The sequence below is a fragment of the Urocitellus parryii genome, chromosome 3 (assembly GCF_045843805.1).
Source record: "Urocitellus parryii isolate mUroPar1 chromosome 3, mUroPar1.hap1, whole genome shotgun sequence".
Taxonomy (NCBI): Eukaryota; Metazoa; Chordata; class Mammalia; order Rodentia; family Sciuridae; genus Urocitellus; species Urocitellus parryii.
The window spans coordinates 217810039-217835505 of record NC_135533.1 but is presented as its reverse complement, the minus strand read 5'-3'; the positions used below and the strand labels follow the sequence as shown (position 1 = coordinate 217835505).

The 25467-nt window shown below is 57.1% G+C and overlaps 1 protein-coding gene across 1 annotated transcript; it reads right to left on the bottom strand.

The window, feature by feature from the left end:
• Positions 1-1803: 1803 nt before the first annotated feature.
• Map2k2 (mitogen-activated protein kinase kinase 2) lies at positions 1804-25102 on the bottom strand. The gene is made up of 11 exons (XM_026404367.2): positions 24710-25102; positions 20361-20571; positions 15939-16085; positions 9787-9864; positions 8591-8642; positions 8381-8505; positions 7654-7867; positions 6008-6072; positions 4905-4966; positions 3864-3909; positions 1804-2107 (listed from the first exon to the last, which is right to left on the bottom strand). The coding sequence occupies exons 1-11, from the start codon at positions 24799-24801 to the stop codon at positions 1997-1999; spliced, it is 1203 nt and encodes a 400-aa protein (XP_026260152.1). The 5' UTR covers positions 24802-25102; the 3' UTR covers positions 1804-1996.
• Positions 25103-25467: the final 365 nt, after the last annotated feature.

The following is a 25467-nucleotide window of genomic DNA, read 5'->3' as shown; positions in this document are numbered from 1 at the left end:
TGGCCAACGGCCTGGTGGGGGAAGCCAGTAGTGACTTGGCTGGTGTCGCGTGTGGTTGGGGAGCACCGAGCGTGCAGGCATGGGAACAGGGTCTGGCCAGCTGCCAGGCAGGCACACTGCCCTCTGGGGTGCTGCTGCCAGGCAGAGCTAGGGAGAACCTGGCAAACGCTCCAAGCCATCTTCCCCCAACCACAGGTCAACCCTGCTCTCCTTGATCTGGGCGTTTCTGCCACCCGCACATGGGGCAGTGCTGCCAGCACACCGTCTTTTCTATCTACTCGTGTTCTGTGATGCTGGACATGGAACCCAGGGCCTCAAAGTAACCATCCACTGGGCCACACCCCAACTGGCCTTTTTCCTTGGTCAAAACAAGGAACCCAACCCTTTATGAAGTCTCCAGCCACAGGGAGCTCGGGGAACAAGCTGGGAGTGCCCGCGGCCTGCTGCAGTGCCACCTTGCAACTCACGCCCCAAACAACCACTCGGCATGATTCACAGAGCCCACCTGCTGCCCAGAGAATCCGTGGCCAGCAGTGGGAGCAAGGGCCAGGCGTCTGGGCCTCCAGCTGTGGAGAAGGGCCGGCCTGGATTAGAGGTGGCCAAGGGTGGGGATGACTGCAGGCAGCGTGGGGAGGCCAGGAGAGACCCTGGAAGCCAGCAGTGGAGGGAAACGGGGAGGCCAGGGTTTGTGTTCTTGGCAGTACCCGGAGCAAACCCAGGGCGGCTCTCCACTGAGCCAAGGCCCCAGCCCCTTTTATTTTTTGAGACAGGGTCTCCTTAAGTTGTCATCTCCTTAAGATGGCCTTGGACTTGCAGTCCTTCCGCTTCTGCCTCCCAAAAACCTAAACTGTAAGAGGGTTTGGGCAGAAACCAGCAACGCTGTTTGAATGAGGCACCAACTCATGTCCTCTTTGGTGTCTGCAGAAAAAAAAAAAAAAAAAAAAAAACAATACAGGACTAAAAAGTCTCCCAAGAAAAGGATGGTACTCCGGCCCTCTGCAGCAGCACAGGGCCTGCAGCCCACAGAGAAGTGCGGCCTGTGCACCGTGCTCAGGAGCATGGAGGGGCTGCTCTGGGCCGCAGCTGCTTCAGAGGCCAGAGGGAGGCCTTGTAAGCAGCCCAGATGCGGCTTCCCTGGGTGAGTGGGCTGAGGTTACGCAGCCTTGAAGGCAGGACGGCTGGGCCTCGGGCCATGCAGGGACCACAGAGGAGGGCCCAACAGGAATGAAGGACGACACGGGAACTGGGACAGGACCTCATCCGCTTTGCTTGTAACCAACTGGGGCTGAGCAGCTGGCGGCCCTTGGGAGAGTGACGTGCCTGGGCACTGGCTTGTGATTCGCGGGGCGGGCACCGGTGACAGCCACCACATCTGTGGGGCCTGTTGCAAGTGCAGGGACACAGGCCTTATCTGCTGCATCTGCTGGGGTTTCAACCACACAGAGCGTGGAGACCAGCACTTCCTCTCTGCAGAGCTGTTTCAGCTCAGCCCCGGGGAGGGAGTGTGCTCCCTGGAGCCTGGAGAGGCCTCCATGGTACGCTGGGCAGGAGGCAGGGCTGCCTCCTGTCCAGGCTGCATGGCGAGGGGCAGAGCAGCCAGAGGGGGAGGCAAGGAAGTGGTCCCGCTGCAGGCCCTCGGCCCCCAACCCCTGGCCCCCAGCTTTCCAGGTGAGATGCTGAGGCGGGGCCTGGGCACTGGGGCTTCAGCCCTGGAGGGCAGCGGTGGCCCTGATCCTCGGCGGCCTCCAGGGGAGAGACCAACATGGAGAAGACCCACGTAGCAAGGAGGCGCAGTGGGCAGCGTTTGCTTTTCCTCTCCCTGTTTTGTTTTAAACTAAGTAAGCAGGTTCCTAGACGGTGACAGGAGCAGTGTCCCTCCCAGGCCAGGCAGCAACCCAGGGGACATGAGGACACAAATGTTCCTGGGGCAGGAGGGGCCAGAGGGCGGGCACAGATGGGGCAGGCAGGCGGCCAGACGCGGGAGCCCGGGTGGCCGTCACACAGCGGTGCGCGTGGGTGTGCTGGGCTGGTTCAGCCGCAGGGTCCTGCACAGCCAGCCGGCGAAGTCCACCTCTTCAGCCTCTGAGCGCTTGATGAAGGCGTGGCCCTGCAAGGGAGAGGAGCTGAGGGCTGGGCATGGTGGTCGCCGACCCAGGGAGTGCCAATGGCCACCCAGGACCACATACTCGGCTTCAGAGGAGACCCAAGTGCAGAGAGCGGAAGTAATGCGGAAATGACACAGAAGTGACGCCTGCAGCTGGGGCAGGGCGGGAACACCAGCCCCACAGCCTGCGCTCCCTTCAGCATGCTGGACACGGGGGGAGGGGCTCTTCTCTGGGGTGGGTGTCCCTGGCCTCTACTGGACAACCCCCGAGACAGGACCACCCCACCAAGGACATCTGATCAGGAAGAGCCCCATCTGCCAAGGGAGCTCTCTGCATGGTTCCCAACTCAAAGAATGTCCAATAAGTCAGTCACTGGCCACAAAGCTCTGGAGCCCCGAAATGTGGCTCAGGGACGAGGGTGCACTGCTGAGCAGCTGGGGCAGGAGGGGCTTCAGGGTCACCAGAGGGTGTCATTTGGGATACATGCCCCTGATTGAGTCAAGAGCACAACTGGACTGGCACATCCAGTTGGCTGGCACAGGAGTGGTGAGCAGGCTCCTACCCGTGCCCGGGCTGAGCCAGGGCCTCCCGTGTGCAGCAAGTGCGAACCACCAAGCCTTGCCCCAGAGCCCTGGGTGACTTTCAAGGTGTTCAGACACCTGGTGCCCTGCTCCACCGCCCTGCACAGGTGTTGCTTCTGTCATGCACTTAAGATCTGGGTGGGTGCAGGGCCCTCTAGAGAAGCAGCCGGAGACGACCCCTTCCCACCCAGGCCTTGTGCTCCTGCCACAGCCAAGGGTCTCAAAACTCAGCTGTCCCCACAACCAACTGATGGGGGCCATCCTGGAGGAGGCACTGAAGTGGGCCTCCTGCGCAGGGGGCAGCCAGTTGGCACAAGGGCATCCAAGAGTCCTGAGGTGAAGCACTGCAGGGCCAAGGAGGGCACAGCGAGGAAGCGGCAGGCTGTGCAGCCTGACCCATGGGGCCTACTGGCGCCACAGGCAAAGGGCACGGCTTGCATTTTCAAAATGCCCTGTACTGACATCTCCACCGTGGACTTGGGAGACTGAGAATCAACGTCTGTGTCTCTAACGCAAAGATCTTTCTTGGGGCACGTGAAGCAGCGGCTATCTAGGATGGACAGCAGCTCAGACCCGATGAGGCCTGCTGACTTGTGCTGGGGACATGCTGACCATGGGCGGCAGATGCGGCTGGGAGGGCTCGTGTCGGGCCTGCCTGCCCAGGAGAACCTGCTGGCTGGGCCCCAGGTGGCTGTCTCCCTCTTCCCACCTGCTGGGGAGGCAAGCTCCGGCCAATAGCTGGGTGTAGCAAGAAGTGTGAGCTTCAAGGACACCTGCAGTCACCTCCAGGGTGCAGAAACCCTGGCCTGCTTGGGGGAGCTTGGCCAGGGCGGAGCATCTGAGCACACCAAGAGCACATCCCGAGCCTCAGGGGGACACCGCCCAGAGCGACAGAGCACCCAGGCACTGAGTGGGACTCACTCAGGGTGTATGACAAAGGCAGTCACCTCGCCAGGCCACAGGAGCTGGGAGCTGCTCAGGACTAAGGGGCCGGCCCATAGCCACCCAGTGCCTGAAGCGGGCACTGCCCAGGAACCCTGGCGCCATCCTTCTGGAGAAACACACTCTGCTCTCCCAGCCCCGCGCCCAGCCAGCTTGGACTCCTCCTGCTCGCTCACAGCAGGGCCCCATGTGCACCCTCTCCACACCCAGCCCAGGGTCCGAGGACACCACTCACCATGAGCATCTTCAGATCTGCTCGTTCTGCTGGGTTCTTAATGAGGCTGGGGACAGGCACAAGACAGGGCAGTCAGTTGGTGGCTCGGGGGCCAAGTGTTTTGGACTGTGGTGAGGCTGCCTGTGTCACCCCAGCCCATGAGGAGACCCGTGCAGGAGCCTGGGACTCTGGTTCACTGCTGCCCAGCCACCTGGCTCCTGCCCAGACAGACACGGGGCTCCATCACTGCCTCCAGTCTCCAGAGCAAGACGCCCCCGGGAGAGAGTAGGACAAGGGCCTGAGGGGGAGGCAAGGGGAAAGGGGCGGGAGCCCCTCCTGCTTGGGCACAGCTGGCAGCAGCCATAGATGTGTATCTTTCTACCACATCCCCAGCTCTGGTTATTATCGGAGACGGGGTTTGCTAAGTTACCGAGCTTGGCCTTGAACTGGCCACCCTCTTCCCTCAACCTCCTCAGCCCCTACAGGTAGATCTCTAATAAAAACGCCAAGCTCGAAGGCCCAGGGTCAAAATGGAAGTTTTTCCTTTAAAAAAACAGAACAGCCTGAGGACAGCAGCTCAAAGCAGCTCAGGGCTGCAGGGTGGTTCTCGGACACAAAGGGCCACCAGGGCACATCTGATGGGTGACATCCATAGGAGGCTGCCTCCAGGGCACCAGGGTGCTGCATGAGGCCCCAGCACGGACACTGCAGGTTCCTTGATGGGCAGGAGAATCCAAGTAGGAGACCCCAGGAGAGACCTGCTGGGCAGGCACTCCTCCCTCCTGCCAGTGGACAGCAGGTGGCAGCTGCGGATAGACCAAGGGCCCAATCCAGGTTCATACACAATTTTGGGGGCAAGCGGGGAGGGCAGGTGGGAGCCACATCCCGGAAAGGGCCTCTGGCTCTCCTGGGGGTTTTAAGTGCCTGCCAAATCCTGCCACCGACTGCTCAGGATTCTCTAGGGACAGGGCATCAGTGGGACCGAGAGCAGGAAGAGCTCGAGAAGCCGATGGGGGTCAGGGCCCCTCCTGCCCCGCTGCGCACGGCCATGCCAGTCCTCACCATTTATGCACGAACTCCTGGAAGTGTGGGCTGAACACGCCACTGGGTAGCTTGGGAGGTGGCTGTGGGGAGACAGAGGGCAGGTCAGCACATGTGGCCTTGGGTCCCCCCACCTGACCTCTCCTGGCCCTTGCTGCAAGCAGAGAACAGCCTCCCCTCTTCCCACTGCACAACGCACTGACTGGGCACGACGGGGCAGAGCAGGGCAGGCTTATCATCCCGTGGACCACGTCATCCCTCCAGGATCCAAGCCTGGGCTGCTGCCTCCCTGGTCAGCACTGCACGGGGCCAGCTGCTGCCCAGGTTTGTGCGCAAGCACTGTGGGGAGTCTGAGGCCTAGCTCTGAGAATGACCCCAGATAGGGTGGCACCTTGATGCTCAGGGTGTTTGACGTGCTCACAGCACCTGGGGATCCCTGCCAATGGCAGGGAAAGCCACATCACCAGGGCCACCCCATCCTGTCATTTCACCACCTAACCAAGGGACAAGCCTAATCCTGCAGCAGACTGGCCACTCTGTCGTTTCCCTGGTTCTAGTGGACCTGAGGACCTGGTCACCAGGGTAGTTCCAGGGTCCAGGCTGTGTCCCTCCTGATAACCAGCCCTGAGGTCAGCGGCTCATCTGTGCAGGACACAGCCACACTATCTGCTTTTGGGGCATCTGGGAGGAGCCACCAAAGACCCAGAAAGAGCAGGAAGGGAAAAAATGGCCCATTCCCCAGAGCCCTGCTGCAGAGTCAGCCCATCCCTCTGCAGCCGAGTGTCCTCCCCAGACCAGGGTGGCAGGCAAGGGGATTAAAGCCCCTGACTCCACGATGCTCAAACCAGGACTAGGACATGCTGGGGGACAGGGCCTGAGGCGCAGCCTGGCGCATCTCTGGATACAGGGAGGGGTTGCAACGGGGATTCTGGATTCGTCTTCCTTAAGGAAACAAGACCCCCTGGGGAAGGGGAGAACCTGTGCGGCCCGAGAGGAGAGGTGGCAGTGGCTTGCACACCAGACAACCGTCCACAAAAAGGAGCACCCCAGGGCGGCCCCCTTGCTTGGGCAGCACATGGGCAGAGTCCCTAGGAGGAACCAGCACCGGAGGCCTCCTCACGCACCTCATTCACAATGTAGTCCAGCAGCTCGAAGATGGCCATGGCTGGCCGGCTGTCCATCCCGTGACCTACACAGTGGGGGACAGAAGTGGGTGAGACTGGCAGATGACTGCCCCTGTGCAGGTGAAGGTCTGGGGGCGCTGGGCACACTGGGCGCCATCACAGCCACTAGCTTATGGCAGCAGCAAAACTCTGGGGAGGTGGCAGTGGCCAGGGCCTGGCCTCTGGCTCCTGAGCTTGCTCCTTGGGAAGAGACTGCTCTCCTGAGCCCCCCATGAACTCAAACAAAAAAGCCACAACAAACACGAGTGCTTTGGAAGAGCCACAGCCACGGCCCTGCTCCTGAGCTGCAGGCTGGGCGGGGGAGGGGGCCCACAGTAAGGACAGCAGCATGACCTTGACAGAGCCACTGGTGGTGACAGAGGCAGGCCCCAGATGCCACTTGGAACAGGAAGCTGGCAGGGGGTGGCTGACCCCTGTCCGAGACCCAGCTGGCCAGGTCTGGGCTCAGCAGCTGGACTTTCGCCTCCTGCCTGTTCTGAAATGGGCACGGAGGCCAGGGCATGGGCTGGGGGAGGTGCTGGCAGGCAGGTGGCTGCCATCTAGTGGGGCTGGGAGGGGCAGGGCCAGGCCTGAGGACAAAGACCTGGGAACTCTCCCCTGGAATGAGACCAAGACACCCATGTGGTCTTCTACAGCAGCACACAGAGGAGGAACGGGGCTTGTGGGCGATGCTGTCACCTCCCCACATGCCCAGCCATGGGGTGGCTAAACCCAGAGCAGCCCACCCTCAGAATGGAATATTATTGAGCCCTCAAAATGAGTATGGAGGTACCTGAGGACCTCGTGCTCATTGAGAACCAGACACAGAAGACACAGTGTGTGACCCAGTGACAGGACATGGATCTATGGGTGCACGGGCTGGGGACGGGATGGGGGTTGCTCCTGGGGACAGGGCTTCCTGTTCAGGTGATGGAATGCCCTGGAACTAAAGGCGGCAGGACACTGAGGTGCTGAAGCCCTGAGCTGGGCATCTGCCCGAGGCGAGGCAGGGTATGGAGGTCCTGCTTCAGCAGAGCGGCTGCGCGCTACCGCAGGCCCTCAGGGCTCACCCCGACTTGGGAAAGACAGAACCCCAGGGGTCCAGAAACTGCTCTGGGGCTCTGCTGCCTGTCCGGGACCCTCCCCTACACTCTCCCCCAGGGTGAGCGAGGCGTCCTCGGGAAGGGTTCCCCACATCCTCCAGGGCCCCAGTGGTCAAATCCAATAGTCCTAAGGATGTTCCGAGTCAACGTCTTGGGTTTAGAGCTCCGGGATGGCCCGGCCCTAAGTAGTAGGTGCCCAGGGGCAATTCCTGCCACTCAAGTGCACAGCTGACGTTTCCCTGATAAAATGCTGGAGAACCCATCCAGCGACCTGGCCAGCTGCTAGCAACAGCTGCGACACCCCGGGCACACCAGGTCTGGGGCGCTTGCTGTTTCCAGCTCGTCCCCAGAAACCCCAGCACCATGAGAGGACTGCTGACTAGCGGGACGATCCAGGGGGACAGGTGGTGCTGAGGGAGCCAGAGAGCGGCAGCTGCCATCCCAGGCACAGCAGTGCCTGCATGGGTCACACTACCCGCCAGGAGTCTCAGACTCAGGCCATACCGCTGATGGGGCGCCCAGGGGGTCTCGGCCGGGGTGAGGTGCTGTGGGGCTCTCCTTCTGCACCGTTGCCCACGGGCCTGCCGAAGATGGCCTCCAGCTCCTTGGCATCGGGTGGGGGAATGGGGTACCTCCCGATGGACAGCTCCACCAAGGACAGGCCCATGCTCCAGATGTCCGACTGCACCGAATAGTGTGTGCCTTGCAATCGCTCTGGCTGCCAGAGAGACGGGAGGGAGGAGTGTGCGGAGGGCCAGCACCTGCAGTCCAGGGACCGCTGTGACCCAGCCCGCTTCCCCAGCTAGGGACCAGAGCAGTGGGAGGATGCAGAGCCACATCCCTCCATGCCCACAGGGTGTGCACGAGGTCTGGGGACTGAGGCCCCCAGAGGCCCCCAGCACTGGGAGCTTCTGCAGAGGCTCATCCCCCCTCTGTGCAGGGCGAGACTGGCTTCTCAAATCCCAGGCCCCCTGCAGGTTCCGGGGCACCCAGCTATCTCTGAAGGCACCAAGAAAGTCTGATCTCAGTTCAGAAAGTAGGAAGTGCCCTGGGCTGGATGGTGGCCGACCCAGGCAGGACACAGGCAGGTCTCCAGGAGGAAGAGCTGCTTGGGAAAGGAAGGGCGACAGGACTCGGCAGCAGAGGAAAGCCAGACGTGGAAAACAGACTCGGGGGACCTGTGGGCTCCCTGTGCGTCTGGGTGGGACAGAGGAGGCCTGGAGGGACTTACAGACATGTAGGACCGCGTTCCCACGAAGGAGTTGGCCATGGAATCGATGAGCTGCCCGCTCACCCCGAAGTCGCACAGCTTGATCTCCCCTCTGGAGTTGACCAGGATGTTGGAGGGTTTCACATCTGAGGACAGGGCCAGCCAGGAGTGAGGGGCCATTGGGCACTGCGGTGGCCCGCCAGGCTCTGGGGACGGCACGAGCCTCCTTACCTCGGTGCATGATCTGATGCTTTTCTCGAAGGTATGCCAGGCCCCGGAGAACCTGCAAGGGCCGTGGACTGGGTGAGCAGGACAGGGGCAGCCCCTGCCCTGGCCCCAGCCACATCTAAGTAGCCAGTGTCTGGAATAGGCCATGGTGACCCTGTCTAGGTGGTGTTGACCTTCTCAGGTTTAGAGCCAATAGAGGCCAACAGGGAGGCTGGCCTCCAGTGGTAGGGGGCGTGTGCAAACTGTCTGGTTCCCACACAGCCTGTGAGGGGCACGTTGGTCCCCCCCACTTGAAAGAGGAGGGGCTGGTGCACAGAGGCAGAGGCAGCCTGGGTCCTAGCACCAGGCTCAGCCCCGCCAGCCCCACAGCATCTCCCAGGTGCTCAGGCTTGGGGGTGTGCTAAGGAACAGGTTAAGGTTCCAGCAGAACTGAACAGATTAGGGGTGCACTGGGCTGTTTCGCCAAGGGGCGCCTGGATGGCAGATTCCTCAGGGGGAAGTGGTCGACGATGGTGCCGACAACGGCTGTTTCTGGAATGCTGAGCGCCAGGCCCCAGCATCCCATCAGCCCTCCACCCGAGTGGTCAGGTGCACCTCCGGTCATTTCGTGGGCTCAGACGCAGGCTCCGGGAGCCACACTCTGTGGAGTCACAGAGCGGCAGGATCCAAATCCCCAGGTTCTGCCAACTGTGGGGCTGGGGCTGGGGCCAGGACGCCTGCCCCATCCCTCAGCTGCCCAGAGCATTTTTGGACAGTGAGGGGAGAATGGGGTCAGAGGTTTATGTCTGCCCCAGGCTCCCCCTTCAATCACCCTGACCAACGCGACCTGAGACCCCAGCAAGTGGTGTCTGCCTGCCATAAGATGGAGGGAAGATGGTGGCCATTCTGCTCATAGTTGTTCAACTGAGACCTCGGCTAGGCCTGAGATATAGGGGTAGGGACAAGGACAATGACAGAAAATCTTAAAAGCTAGAAAGGACCTGCCACCTTCACCCAGAGGATGGGGATCCAAGGACCCTCAGAAACTTGCTCAGAAGTCCCACAGCCAGTGGAGACAGAATTGGCAACTCTCTGCAGGGCCCCGCAAGCACCCCCACGGCTTTGAGCAGCTCCTGGACCCTGGCCATGAGGAAGGGGCTGGCATAGGAAAGAGCGCCTCAGCTGGGAGGGAATGTGCCGGGGTCCGTGGTGAGACTCACCGCAATGCTGACCTTCCCCAAGATCTCCTCGGGGATCCTCTTGGCCTCCTTCAACACCTGGTCCAGGGAGCCCCCGTCCTGCGTGAGAAACAGCTCTCAAGAGCCAGCCGGGCAGTGAGGGCTCCTTCTACTGCAGGAAGGCTCCAGGCCAGGGCCAAGCGCGGCCGTCCAGCGAAGGGCAGGGACTCCTTCAGCTGTGGCCTCAGAGGCTGCAGGGCCACATCTACAGCAGGAAGTGAGCAGGAATATCCCAGGGCACGGGTGTGTGTCCCACAGGGCCTGCTGCTGAGATGCCACTTTCCTGAAGTCACCATGGTAGGCGCTCTACTCTAGTTTCCACCAAAACCCTGACTGGGACAGAGACAGTCCCTAGGAGCTCACAAGGCTGTCTGCGCAGCCTGGGCGGTCGTTGGGAGCGGAACTTGAGCAGCTACCACATTGGCACATGCAAGCCACAAACCAGCTTCTCGGGCCCCTGTCCTAGCCAGCACGCCAGGTGTGGTGTCACAGGCAGGAAAAAGGAGGAAGGGCAGGCTGGCTGGGGGTCCACAGCCCACCCTGGCATTCCCATAGAAACCCAAGTGCTTCCGTTGCCAGCACCTGTGCAGGCTTGCTCCCTGGCCTCCCTCTAGGGCAAGGTGAGGAAAGGCAGCTAATGCCTATGGGCCCTGGCCCGCAGGAGAGGTGCTCGGAAGGCCAGCTAGGGGACAGGGACATCTGAACTTCTCCTCTATTCTCCCGTCACCCATTCGTCATTGTGCCAGGCACCCTGCAAAAGACCTGCAGATAACCAACACTGGTTAGTCTCCCACCGTGTCTGGGTCGGGCCCCAAGTCCAACAGACAGACGAGGAAACAGAGATTATGTGTCCTTCACAAGGTGCCCAGGAACAAAACCGGAGACCCAGGGGCTGCCCCAGGTGCCTGGGGAGGGAGAGGAGTCTGGACCACGCTACCAGGCCAGCCCTGGGCACCAGGTGGTGACAGAACCCTGCCAGGAGTCTACTGTCCTTGCCAACCTGTTTTGCAGGACCCCAAAGATGGCTTGGTCGCCAGGACATGCTTCCCTTCATTTGAGGGCAAGAGGAGAAGCAGCAGCCTCAGGGGTGCTGGGGCCCCCGCTCTGCCCCACTGTGCTGTAGAACACTACAAAACCCTATGTGCTCTGAAGCTTCCAGGACCCCCAGGTGACTATCGAGGAGCTCTGGGCAAAGGTGCCGGTCATGTGGGCAGAAGGACAGGTGTGGCCCCCGCCTGGAGAGCTAGGACCAGGTGCGCCAGTGAGCAGGACGACCAGGCAAGTGGTGCAGGAGGGAGTACACGTGTTCTTCTTGCCCCATTCCCGCCTCCCCCCTTTGGTCCTGAGGATTTAGAGCCACCACTGAGCTGCATCCCCAGCCCTTTTTTGAAATCTTATTTTGAGACAAGGTCTCATTTAACTTGCTAAAGCTGGCCTCACACTTGTGACCCTCTTGCCTCAGCCTCTGGGAGCAGCTGGGACCATGGGCATGACCACTGTGCCTTGCTCTTGTTTGTATCAACTGACTTTAACAAAACTAGAAAAGCAAAAACAGATAATAAAGCTGGGGCTGTGGCTCGGTGGCAGAGCGCTTCCCTAGCACGCATGATGCACTGGGCTGGATCCCAGCACCACATGAAAATGAACAAATAAAATAAAGGTATTGCATCCATCTACAACTTAAAAAAAAAATCCCTAGTAACAGCTCTTTTCATTTTTAAAATTTTGAGACAGGGTCTCACAAGGTGCTGAGGCTGCCTGCAAACCTGCCATTCTCCTGCCTCAGCTCCTGAGCAGCTGGGATGACAGGTGTGGCCAGTGCCACCTCTTTTCATTCCAACTCCTCAGAGCTGCAATAAATATGTGCAGGACGAAGAAACAGAGCGCGTTTGCTGGGAGGAGCCGGTGGGGTCCAACAGGAATCTCCCCAGTGCACACAAAACCCCTCCATCTGCAGGGCAGAGAGGGGTGGTGGCTGCCTGCACATTTCCCACTGAGGACACTGGGGCCAATCAAATTGTAGTGGGTGACCTGGGCACTGCAGGGCTCAGCAGCATCCTGGCCTCATCCACTCCATGCCAGGAGAACCCCGGTCACAACCAAAAGGTCCCCATACATGGTCCACAGCCGGGGGCAGGGGGGACAGGGGAAAAGGCAGGATCAGCGCCAGGGAGCCCCAGCCTGCAGCTGGGGAGTGCACAGCCTGCCAGCATAAGTGGCCTGCCTGAGGCACGGGACAGGATGTGGTGGGGAAAACACGGCGCCCAGGTCTCTGTGACACCGATCTCACTCTGCATGACTAGACACTTTTTTTGCATGTGTGTTTTAAATGTTCCTGCAAACGTGTTGCTATTGAGCAAGTAATACATGAATACATTTTCTTATTAGAAAATTCAGATGTAATGCTAGGTGCGGTGCTGCATGTCTGTAATCTTGGATTTGAGAGGCCGAGGTAACAGGATCACAGACTCAAGGCCAGCCTATCTCAAAATAAGACTTTTTAAAAAAGGGCTGGAATGAACTTAGTGGTGGAGCACCCCGGGTTAGTCCCAAGTATTAAAAAAAAAAAAAAAAAAAAGGCAGGCAGTGATCACCCTCTGAGCCCCAGCAGTTCCACCTTCTGGCCCCAAAGCGTGACATACTCTTCTGGATCTTTCTTTTCTTTTTCTGTTTTAATTTATTTTTTATTTGGACATAAGAGTTTTATTTTATTTATTTTTATGTGGTGCGGAGAATCGAACCCAGGACCTCGAACGTGCTAGGCGGCTCTACCGCTGAGCCCAGCCCCAGCCCTCCTCTGGATCTTTCCATGCATTCACGCACACACCAACACGTAATGGGAAATAGAGTTGAAACAAACAGGCTCCCTCTGGCGTGTCCTTACAGCCCCACACACGTGGGCTGCACTCGTGCGGCTTCATTCCCCACCACGGAGCGGTGCGGTGCCTCCGGATCCAGGGCTGTAGGCTCCTCACTGCTGCGCCTGGGACACCTGGTCACAGAGCTGACCAGACCTCAAGAATGCTGGGGTACCTCTGTGTGGTCAGCACACTACGGCCGCCCTCTCTGGCCCCTGGCCCCACTGCTCGCTGGGTTCTGTGTGAGCTTTTCAATAGGTTCAGGCTGCAGAGAAGCAGCCAGCCCCAGACCAACACGAGCCAGTCCCAGGACCAACACGAGCGGCGGGTGAGCTGGGCCATGTGCCCCAGAGCTGTGCGGCTCACAGCTCGCTGCGGTGTGGAGCTGGGGTGTCTCCTGAAGGTCCAGGGTTAGGGCTCCATCCCCAGCTTGGCACTGTTGGGAGGTGCTGGAGCTTTTACAAGGTGGATCTGCTGGGAGGTTAGGCCACTGCGTGTGGCCTGAAGGGGACACTGGGACTCAGTCCCTCCTCTTTCCGTCTCTTGCTTCTCGGCCAGTGGTCTCCCCTGCCAGGCACTCCCACCGTGGCCTGCTATCAGCACAGGCCCAAAGCAATAGCGAGCCAGAAGAAGCCTCTTCTCTCAGCCCGAGTTCCACAACAGAAAGCTCACATGGCGACAGTGGTCACCTTACAGTCACTAACTGCACGTCAGCACGTTAATCACTCGTTAGATAAAACACATCATGGTCACAATGACGTGACCACGTAACTAGGAGTCTTTTCTTGAAAGCCAGACTCCACCAGACTGCAAACAAGCTGTCTGCACGTAAGTTTGCTGGGAGAGAGGCTGAGACCTCCCTTTAGATCAGGACACTCCAACAGCCCAGGGATGCTACTGTGGCCTGGGTGTGGCGTGGCCCTCCAAGCCCTGTGTGGAAACGCAGCCCCCCCATACCAGCACTGTCTGAGCCCTTTCAGGGTCACAGGCTCCACCTTCATGAGGAGAGATGGATGCTTCTCTGGGTATGTGGCGGGGGTAGACTCCCCTGGGGGTGGGTGGCTTCTAGGACAGCGGCTATTAGAAAGCAAGCAGCCCTTTGTGCCTCCTAGCACACCTGCTCGGCTTCACCTCCCCCAGCTATGACTGTGCATGTGCAGACGCGGGCTGTGCTCTCAGACTTCCCCACCTTTAGAACTATGACCCAATAAACCTCTTTCCTGTATAAACTACCCGCCATGGCACTCTGTTATAGCAACTGAAAACACACTAAGCCAGGTACAACCAGGCAGACTGTCATGCAACTGGAAGCTCTGAGAAATGAAGAGGATGAAGAACAGGACCATGCTGCAGGGCAAGGAGGGTGCTGCCCTCTGCTCAGTGCTCACGCAGCACTGGGTGCTGTCCAGGACGAGCTTGTTAATGCTTACCCAGCAGGGACCCCTCCCTCCCCTGACTGCCCACAGAGAGCTGCCAGTCTTGTCCAAAGTTTTGCGTGAGAGAGAGTGCATGTCCCAGACCAGTGTGCTCAGCCACGGCAGCCCCAGGACTTCTACAGAGGCTCACTCCCACTTCAAATCTATACTCTAGGCTGTGGTTGTGGCTCAGTGGTAGAGCGCTCGCCTAGTATGTACAAGGCACTGGGTTCCATCCTCGGCACCATATAAAAATGAATAAATAAAAGTATAAAAAAAGATCTATACTCTAGTGACTCGGGAAGCTGAGGCAAGAGGATCGTGAGTTCAAAGCCTAGTTGGGGCCTCATCAACTAAGCAAGGCCCTAAGGAACTGAGACCCTGACTTTAAATAAAATTCAAAAGGGCCAGGGATGTGTCTCAGTGGTTAAGGGACCCTGGATTCAATCCCTGGTACCAAAAAAAAAAAAAGAAAAGAAAAGAAAAAAAATCCACATCCTTTGCCCCGCCTCTTTCTGGTGCCAGGGACTGAACCCAGGGGTACTCTACCACTGAGATACAGTCCCAGCCCTTTAAATTTTCTTTTTAAGGTAGGGGTCTCCAGAAGTTGCTAAGGGTCTTGTAAAATTGCCAAGAGTGGCCTTGAACTTGAAATCCTCAGCCTCCAAGTCTCTGGATTACAGGCGTGTGCACTGTGCCCTGCCTTTCATCTGAGGTGTGGGTGTGTCGGCCACCCCAGGCTGCCGCACACGTGCTGAACACTCCATCTCCTACTCCAGCGAGTCTGCCTGCCGTGGAAGCAAAGGGCAGGTCCTCAAAGCAGAGGAGGGCTCGTGGCTCCCTCCTGAGCAGGGGATGCATGGTGCCTGGCTACAGGGCTGGCCGCCTGGGACCACGTGCTAAGTACCCATCAGAGTGGGGGATAGGAGATGAAGCACCTTCCTTCCCAGAGGGTAAGCAGGTCCCGCCCAGGGGGCGCTTTCTCCTCCCTCTGCCCTCTGGCCTTCCTGCACCTGGGCTTTGCAAGACAGACTCGCTCCTCCCAGGTGGGGAAGGGGCTCCCACATGAGTGGATTTGCTTGGACCCCACAGCTGAGTGGGACTATTGCTCAAATTCATTTCCTGCCTTAGTTACAAAACTGTTGCAGGGGATGGTGTGCTCGCAAGGCTCAGCCAAGGGGACATCAGACAACCAGTGCACCCTAGTTCTGCACGGGGAGCCCTGCGGCAGGCAGTCTGGCACCTGCAGCCAGGATGGGGGCCACTCCCCAGGTTCTGCAGGTCTCACCACTTCTGCTTTTGATCCCACCCATTTCTGAGTTTCCAAACCACAGTATTCGAACAAGGGGCCACACTGAGCCCAACTGTGGTGGTTCAGATGCCTAGCCCCAGAAGGACAGGGACCCTGGCTCTGGCTGGGTTGTGGGCAGGAGCGCCCTTTCCAGCAGCAGCTCGGTTCTCCATGCTCCCCTGAGCCCAGCCCCTGCACTGTGGATCTCGCCCCGTGGTGCTCACTGGCACGCTGCACACAGCTGTACTCTAGATGGGGCAGCTCACAGGAGCAACTTGTGTGTCCCCCACAGGACCAGACAAGGACCACACAGGTCCAGCACACTGGAAACACGGTGCCCCAGGCAGAGACAGGGGATTCTCTCTAGGCTGACCAGGGACGACTTCCCCACCCTCCATGGAAACAGAGCTGAGAAGAGGGTGCCACTGAAAAACAGGACACACACAAGTAGGCCCCGGTGACACCCAAGGAACCCTCTGAAGCTGCTGAGCTGCTGCCTCTGAGGACAGGGGCTCTGAGGCCCCGGCAGGGAGACACCCTCCTCCCTGTGGTTCCTGGCCGGGTGCTCACCATGTGCTCCATGCAGATGCTGATCTCCCCGTCGCTGTAGAAGGCGCCGTAGAAGCCCACGATGTACGGGGAGTTGCACTCGTGCAGGACCTGAAGCTCGCGGATGATCTGGTTCCGGATGGCTGGCTTGATCTCCAGGTGGATCAGCTGCAAAGAGTTGACAGCAGGTTACCTAGGGGTGTCCAGAAATGCGGGAGGCGGGGGACTGGTCCCTTGGCCCTGGAGTGCACCACAGCATTCAGAACCAACCGAAGACCCTGCAACCCCACTCTGAGGAGTCTGCCCAAGAGGAGAAGCGATTGCCCACACACAACTGGGACCAGAATGTGCACCACAGTCTTCACGGCAGCCAGAGGGGGAACTGCCCCCGGGTCCACTGAAACAAAGCACGCTTCCTCCACGCTCTGGAGTGTCACTTGGCCATGAGCAGGAGTGAGATGACACAGCTGCAGTACAGATGGACCTCAAGGACTCATGCTCACTAAGAACCAGACACACAGGGCCAGAGTGGGTGACCCAGTGACAGGCAGGTCTAGGATAGGCAAGTCTAGAAACAGGATGGGGCAGGGCCGGGGCGTGTTGGCTTAACCGTACAGGATTTCTCTGTGGGGTTGTGAGAATGTTCTTGAATTAAATGCAGTGAGAGCTAAACAACTGTGAGTATGCTGTGTTCCAGCCAACTGTATACTTTAAATGGGTGAGTTGTATGGTGCCTGAATTACTTCACAACCAAGCTGTTTTTACAATGAACATGCAGAAAAACAACTATGGATTTCCTGGAGAGACGGTTAATCCTGGGGAGGAGGGTTTACATGGGTACGGGGCTGGGAGGGGAGGCGTGATTGCTCATGGGAACAGGTACCTTTTTAAAGCAATAAAGACATTCTCAAATTGACTGTAGTCATAAATGTGCAATGCGGAATGTATTAAAAAAGAAGTCATTAAATGATATATATATATTTTTAAAAGGTGCCTCTATACAGTCTGTGAATTACCCCTCCATCAAGCTGTTAAAAAAAAGGACTTGACAGAGCAAACACTTTCCACTTGGGGAAAGTAGGAGCTGTTAAAAGAAGCCCCCTCAACCCCCCCTTGGCCCCTGGGACTCCGACCCAGCAACAAGTCCAAGAGGGGGAGGTCACTGCACCTGTCCCCTCAGACAGGGGTGGGCACAGTTTGAGTCCCTTCTTCTTTCAGGCTGGGACACGACACTGAGGCCTGGGGAGTCTACCATTCCCTCCGCTGAAGCTCCTGTCGACAAGCTGTAGACAATATTTCCAAAGGCAGGAAGATTGGGATCTTCCCAAGAGATGCAGAAGACAACGTAAGATGCCAGGAGACCCCAACTACCTACCCCCAGGGAGCTCTCGCCCAAGCCCAGGCAGGAGCTGCAATCAGAGTCGGCGTCCTGGCCGCTCAGAACCTCAGACCTGGGAGACGAGTCGGAGACGAGTCCTCTCATCTGCTAAGGCGAGACCAGGTGTGCACATCGAAGAACAGCCCCTATCAGCTCAGCACACACTCGCGGAGTTGCTGTGGATGCCAGCAATCAGAAGAAAGACCAAGAGGCCCTGCTCGGGGGAGCACGAGATGCCAGGCTGGAAATGCAGTCAGGAGGCCTGGTGCGCGGTCAATGCAGTGCTCAGGGAATGGCAGCAAGGTGACACTGGGCTGGGGCCCAAAGGAAATTGAGTTTAGGAGCCACCACAAGGAAGAGCTGGGGAACAGCTGCCTGTGGGATGGCACCCAGGCAGGAAGAAGCACAAGGTGCTGGGTCCAGGGGCAGAGAGAGGCTGACAGTGTCCCCAATCCAGGGAGTGTATAGAGCACGCTCCCTGTGACTTTGAGGACCAGGTCTTTCCCCAAAGCTAATGCCCACGCTGCCCCTCTGCTGCTTCTTTTTCAGCTCTGGCTTTGGGTCTCCGGGACGCAGCATTTTCACCCTGCCCTTCACAGGAGGCCATTGGATTACCCCAGAATTCAAGGACGCTTGTTACTCTGGAAGGATGCGGCAGTGAGCAGATGACCAGTATCTGCTCACACTTATGAGGGTGACAAACAAGCATGATTGTAAAAACCCAGAGGGTGGCTTTACTGGGCCTTCCAGATTGGGCCTGGCTGCTTTTCTGGCATATTGCACTGGCTGAGAATCAAACAGACCAGGGGACACTGGCTGCAGAGTGGGCTCGCCAGCCCCAAGGCTGCCCTGCGCCTTTGGGGGTCTGCACTGGGAGACCTGTTGGTGCGCTGGCTCCCGTTCAATCTGTGCCCTTCAGCTGTAGTGCCCCACGTAGATGGGAAGGTCCTGGGCTCCCATTACTACCTGCACGAGAGGGACACATAGAAGAGTCCTTGACTGGCCTGAGAGCCCTTGCTCCCTTGTACTTGTACTCGGACAAGCACACTGTCCTCACATTAGTGCTGTGGGGAAGGTAGATTGGCCCAGATTGCCAAGGCTGCTCTGAGTTTTTTTTTAAATATTTATTTATTTGTTGTAGTTGGACACAACACCTTTATTCTATCTATCTATCTATCTATCTATCTATCTATCTATCTATGTATCTATCTTTTTATTTATTTTTACGTGATGCCGAGGATCAAACCCAGGGCCTCACACATACTAGGTGAGCGTTCTACTGCTGAGCCTTAACCCCAGGCCCTGCTCTGATATTGAAAAGTCTGCCAGCAGAAAGGAAACAGAAATAGCAAATCCTCAGCTGTAGATTTCAGGGGTGCAGGGAGGTGTTTTAGAAGCAAGAAGAAAGAGCCGGGTGTGGTGGCACACACCTATAATTCCAGCAACTTAGGAGGCTGAGGCAGAAGAATTGTAAGTTCAAGGTCAGCCCCAGCAACTTAGTGAGGCCCTGAGCAATTTAGTAAGACCTGTCTCAACATAAAAAGTAAAAAGGGCTGTGAGATGTGGCTCAGTGGTAAAGTGTGCCCCTAGGTTCAATTCCCAATTCAATTAATAAATATCCAATTAAAAACTATGTATGTGGGGCTGGGGATGTGGCTCAAGCGGTAGCGCGCTCGCCTGGCATGTGTGCGGCCCGGGTTCGATCCTCAGCACCACACATAAAACAAAGATGTTGTGTCTGCCGAAAACTAAAAAATAAACATTAAAATTCTCTCTCTCCCTCTCTCTTTAAAAAACAAACAAACAAACAAACAAACAAACAAACAAAAAACCCTACATATGTGAAGAAAGAACGAGCCTCAGAGCTAGATTCCCACAGAGACCAGGAAAGGCACAGGGATGCGGAGGCCCACACTCAGGAAGGGGCAGTGACTGCAGGATGACAGGCTTCCAGAAGAGCGGGCTCTCCCCATGGGAACACACACGCTGGAGAAGCAGGAGTCTTTCCACACAGAGTCTCCAGTTAGGAGCTCCCATCTCCAAGTGGTCATGCCTTGGTCTCAACTCCTTTCATCTCCCGGGGACTCCAGAGAGGCTGTGTTGCAGCACCAGAGCCAGGATGAGCAGGTGGGCAGGTACTGTCACACCAGGGTGGACAGAATCCCACAAGAGGGGGGGCGATGCTCAACTTTGTGTGTCCCCTGGCCTGGGAACCCAGATTTTGGTCAAACACCAGTCTTGACATGACTGGGAAGGTCTTTTTCAGATGTGGGGAGCAGATAAACTTGTAGGTTCTTAGGTAAACCAGGTGACCCTCTGAGATGGTGGGCCACATTCAATCAGCTGAAGGTCTCAGGAGGGAACACTGAGGTGCCCTGGTAAGAGGGAAATTGGCCTCAGCCAGCCTTCACACTCCAGCCGGAACCTCCGCTCTCCCCTGGCCTCCAGGGTGCTGGTCTGCTTTGCACATCTCAGACTAAAATGCCCACAACCATGTTAAACAAGTCCTTAAAACAAAACCCCTCTCAGGCTAGGGTGTGGCCCAGCAGTGGAGTGGAGTGCTTATCTATCATGTGCAAGGCCCTGGGTCCCCTCCCTTGCATCTCAAAAATAAAGTGAATTTCTACATATACACATGTGCATGCACACACTATTAATTCTGTTTCTCTGAAACCTCTGACCAATACACTAATATTCCCGAAAATACTGCTTGCCACACTTCTGGACCCAGCCGTGCACAAACCAGAAAGCTTCCAGGAAACTGATTTCTTTCTCTTATTTTTTGGCGCTGGGGCTGGAACCCAGGCTCTGGCACATGCTAGACAAATGCTCTACCACTGAGCCACTCCCCTAACCCCAGGACCTGAACTTAAAACCTCCCTGAAGGCAGAGGTCAGCCAACCTGGGAGGGTCCCAGGCAGCAGTAGCATTGCTGAATTCCAACTACAAGGGGGCTTCCTTGCACTCAGGGTCCCTGGAGGGGGCAGCTGGACAGCAAAGGTCCCACTACCTCTCCAACCTGTCTCATTTCCTGGGGTTCTATTCCCACTCTGCCACCTGCTCACCTTTCTGGCCATGATGAGGCCTGATGGCCTGTGCTGGACCTTGGTGACCACCCCGCCATTGCCAGCTCCTAGCTCTGAGATCCTCTCAAAGTCGTCGTCCTTGAGCTCACCAACCTTGGCCTTCTGAGTCAGGAAGGCCTCTAACCGCTTCTTTTGCTGCTCGTCTAGCTCCAGCTCCTCCAGCTTCTTCTGCAGGTCCACCAGGTTTGCCCTGTGGAGTTCAAGGGCACAGATCAGCAGGGGGCATGTTGAAAGTTGGCAAGATGACTCCACCTAGCCATGATCACAAGCAGCCATGTGCCAGGCCAGAGGAAATCAAAGGGACAAGGGCCTAATGCCAGATCTCAGGGATCACCATCTAGCAGCAATGAGACATGTGTGCACCCCCACCACAAATGCAGGATTGGAACTGAAGGCCAGACCCCTACTTGCAAATTTCAGGAAAACTTGGGGACAAGCTGCAGCTCAAGGGACCCAGGAGGTCTCTAGACCACAACAGAAAATGAAGGAACTGGGGGTCAGGACACGGGTCTTTACCAGGAACAAAGGACTCGCACCAAGGGGTGGAAGGCAGAGGCTGCATCAGCCACCCCAGCTCTTCTTTATTTTGAGACAGCCTCACTAAGGTGCCCAGGCTGACCTTGAACTGATCACCTCCAGTCTCCTGATGGGATGACAGGTATGAATCACTGTACCCAGCCCCTGTATTATTTTAATTTTCAAGAATTAAAGGCCAGCACTTGAGGAGAAGGGGGAGGGGTGCAGACAACCCCAGGGCATGCTGTGCAACCAGCACTCCTCCGTTACTGCAAACCTCCTGTGTTGCATGGACACTTGTGGTCCTAAACTCAGTGCTCCTGCACCAACTGTCTACTGTACTTTACTGGGCACAAGCAATTTTCAAAGGAAATTTTGATGAGCTATTTTGAGGAACGCCTTGACTTTCAACCTGATCCTGGAGTAAAACACAGCTTCCTGTAACAGGTAGATACTTTAGTTCAATGATAATAAGACCCCAACACTGTCCAACAGAGCAGGAGGAAGTCACGTACACAATTTAAAAATTTCCTAGGGCAGAGAGTATAGCTCAGTGGTAGAGTGCTGGCCTAGTATGTGCACAGCTCTGGGTTCCATCCCCAGCACTGCAAAAAACGAAAATAAAAATGTTTAGGATATGTGTTTTAAATGGGAAAAAGGTGAAACTGCTTTTAACCCACCAAAAGCATCATTTTCAATGTGTAATCAACATATGAACATTTCTGAGTATTTACTTCTTTTGCATTAAGTTTGAAATCTAGAAGGTGCCCCTCACACTTACAGCTCTCCTGGACAACTTGGATGTGTCACTGCCAGGGCTGGCTGCAGCCTGGGGGAACTGGATCAGACGGGGCAGCTCTAAGTGAAGGTCTCTACAGGAGACTGGCCATATCCAGCAGTGCACAGCCACCCACTCAAGAATGTGTTAAGGGCTGGGGATGTGGCTCAAGCAGTAGCGCGCTCGCCTGGCATGCGTGCGGCCCGGGTTCGATCCTCAGTACCACATACAAACAAAGATGTTGTGTCTGCCGAAAACTAAAAAATAAATATCAAAAATTTTCTCTCTCTCTCTCACCTCTCTCTTTAAAAAAAAAAAAAAAAAAGAATGTGTTAAGTCAAGGTCCACAGCCCTTGAGAGGGTTCCAGCGGCAGACAAGGGGAGACTGGATGCTCTACCAGAACCTTCTATCCTGAAGTCCCATAATTATTTACCTATAACTTTTTATTTATTTAAAAAATTTTTTTTTGTAGTTATAGATGGAAAGTATGCCTTTATTTTATTTATTTTTATGTGGCGCTGAGGATCAAACCCAGTGCCTCACACATGCTAGGCAAGTGCTCTGCCACTGAGCTATAGCCCTAGCCCCTACCTATAACTTTAAAAAAAATACTATTGTAGTACTAGATATTGCACCAAGAGCGCTCTACTCAGCCATTTTTCGATTTTATTTCATATAAGATCTTGATAAGTTGCTGTGGCTGGCCTCAAACTTACAATCCTCCTGCCTCAGCTTCCTAGGCACTAGAATTATAGGCATGTGCCACCATGCCCAGTTTCTGTCTCTAAGAAGCATGAGCCAAGGACACACAGATCAGAATACAGGTGACCTGCTGGCTTGGTGATGATGCCTGAGTTGGTACTGCAAAGGCCTACAGGAAGGCAGGGCAGGCACTCTTCCTAGGGCCATAGATACTTCACTTTATTCTCATCAAAACCAGGTAGGTGGGCTAGGTGCGGTGGCACACACCTATAATCCCAATGACTTGGGAGGCTGAGGCAAGAGGATGACAATCTTGAGGCCAGCCTAGGCACCTTAGCGAGACCCTGTCTCAAAATTAAAAAGGCTGAGGATATAGATAAACCACCACTTGGTTGGTTCAATCCCCAGTACCACTAAAAACAAAAGAATCAGGAGCCAGATGCAGTGGAGCACGCCTGTAACCCCAGCGGCTCAAGAGGCTGAGGCAGGAGGACTGCTAGTTCAAAGCCAGCCTCAGCAATGGCAAGGTGCAAAGCAACTCAGTGTGATCCTGTCTCGAAATAAAATACAAAATAGGGCTAGGGATGTGGCTTAGGGGTTGAGTGCCCCCGAGTCCAATCCTCAGTAGCTGCCCCCCCGCAAAAAAAAGGAAGAATCAGGAGGAAGGGCTCATGGAGTGCCAGGCCAGTGGGTAAATACATAAGGTCACAACATCATGCAAGGAGCCACAAAGCCTGAACCAGGAGCCTAAGCACAAACTTATTGGGCACCTGTTGAACAATGACCCGAAGAGGAAACATCAAGATACTGACTCATTGCAGAGAGAGAGCAAGGAGAGAACACCAACCAATGAGCATGCTTACTCGCTGTGGCTGAAGAGGCAGCTCTGGGCCAGACTTCTGAAGGCCTGGGACATCTATGATGCACCCTGAAGCCACTCAGTAGTCTACCTTAAATGTAATGGGAACTCAATTGGGGTATGTGTGTATGTAAGTACAAGACGTGTCTGGAACCCAAGGCCGGCGTCCTCCACTGGGGAATCAATCCTTCAAAGGATGAACTCCAGAAAACGTGGAAGAAAATACGCAGGAAGAGAAGGATAAGGGGTGGATTTTTAAATGTCCTCATGCCTGGCTGTGACGCTGTTAGCTAACACACATGTGCACGGAATCCCCACCCCTGTCCAGGCTGAGTGGCAAGACCAGGAAACACAACATACACTCGTCCCCTCCGTCCTCATGGGGACACCATGCCCATCGTAGAGAACAGGAATGAAGAGGTCACTGTGGCACGACCTTCCAAGTGTGTGTCCCCAACACACCAAGCCCGTCTCCTCCTCACAAGACACCATTTCGCTGTAGAGTAGATGAAGTACCCCCATCACCCCTGAAGGCATCCCTGCCATCCCCTTCCCCTGGTTTCTCTGCAGCCCTGAAAACCTGTCACCCTCCAGGGCCTAAGGCCTTCTTCCCTCCCCACCCGGCCTCCAGAGGCTGTCCTAATCTGTTTGCTTCAGAACCTGCTTTCTGGGGTCTCATCCCTGCCTCTGAATGCCCCCCATTCTTGGCTCCCCAGCCTCTTTCCTTCCTGGGGGCATCCTAAGCACTCTCCCCAGCTTCAGGGGCCTCCCCCACCCCAACTAGCAGGACCTTTTCATTATGTTCTTGGTCTCAGGACCCTTCCCCAATCCCTGAGACCCCCCACATCCAGACTTCTGAGGGACCATCTTTTACTATGACTTCACCCCTTGGGTCGTCCCACTACCTTTCCCCACAGGGACTCAGGACCCCTTACCTGGTCCTGTCACTCGGGCAACCCCACCTGATTGTCCTCGAGAAACCTCTCAGCCCAGTTCACTGCGACCCCCTTCTGTTCTCAGGGAATGCTTTCATCCTCATTTTATTATCTAGGGACCACCTAGATAACAGGGGTCCTACTTTTTGGCACTCAGGGGTCTCTCACCCTGTCTCTTCCCATAAGGGCCACCCCTTGCCAGAAGCTCAGTAATTCATCAGGGACCCCCACCCCATCCCCTCCTCCCAGGAACCCCCACCTCCCGCTCTCTTCACAGGAATCCCACCCAGCACTCTCCTCTGGGACCCCCTCCCTGGCCTCTCCTCCAGCAGACCCCCTCCCTGGCCTATCCAGCAGGGGACCCCCTCCCTGCAAACCCCACCACCACCCCTCCTCCCGGGGACCCCCTGCCTGACCTTTCCAGCAGGGGACTCCCTCTCCCTGACCTCTGCTCCCGGGGACCCCCGCCCCGCGCTCTCCTCCCGGGGACCCCACCCCCGCCTGTCCCCGCGTCGCCGGCCGAACCCCGCCACTCACTCGGAGGCGCCCTCGCTGGTGGGGGACGGGCCCTCGGCGATGGCGGGGTTGATGGTGAGGGCCGGCAGCACCGGCTTCCTCCGGGCCAGCATCGGGGCTCCGCGGGCCGGCGGCGGCGCCTCAGCCGGGGCCCATAGGGGGCGGGCCGCGAGCGGGCGGTGCCGACGCGAGTCGGGGGCTGCGGCCGCGGCCTAGGCCGGCGCCGGGCGGTAGGGCCGGGGGCGCGGTGGACCCGGGCAAGGGGCGACTAGGGTGATGGGGCTGAGGCGAGGGGCCCGCCGCCACCGAGGTCCCGGCGAGGCTGACGCTGCAGCGGGACCCGGGAGGCCGAGGGAGGGGAGGGGAAGGCCACGAGCTCGCGCGCCGGCCTCTCGCGAGAGCGAGCGCCGCGGGCCCCGCCCCCGGCCGCGGCGCGTGCGCAGCAGCCCGAGCCCGCCTCGCAGGGGAAAGGGGCGGAGACCGACTCGAGGCGGTTTTCCGGAGCGTGCGCACTCCTAGGGCGCTGGCGCGCGTGCTCCTGGGGCGTGGGGCGTGGGGCGTGGGGCGTGGGGCGTGGGGCGTGGGGCGGGGGGCGGAAGGGACGCGGCGTCGGGTGTTGAGCGCCGGCAGCTGCAGGACGTCCATCCTGAGGCTAGTGGGCGACCTGTCCAGCTTCGGTGGACTTTTGTCACCAAGTGTGTACACACACCACAACATTCTTTCATGAGATGAAGGTGACTTTAGAATATCTAAAAAGTCATGTTTCTAACCGACAAAAT

Bases quoted from the DNA above. Each gene is read 5' to 3' on its own strand.
- Map2k2 (XM_026404367.2), bottom strand. From the start codon at position 24,801: ATGCTGGCCCGGAGGAAGCCGGTGCTGCCGGCCCTCACCATCAACCCC. The intron at 8,506-8,590 runs GTAAGGAGGCTC...CCCTGTCCTCAG, and splicing joins GCATCAGATCATGCACCGAG to ATGTGAAACCCTCCAACATC. The intron at 2,108-3,863 runs GTGAGTGGTGTC...TCTCCCTTGCAG, and splicing joins CAGATCTGAAGATGCTCATG to GGCCACGCCTTCATCAAGCG.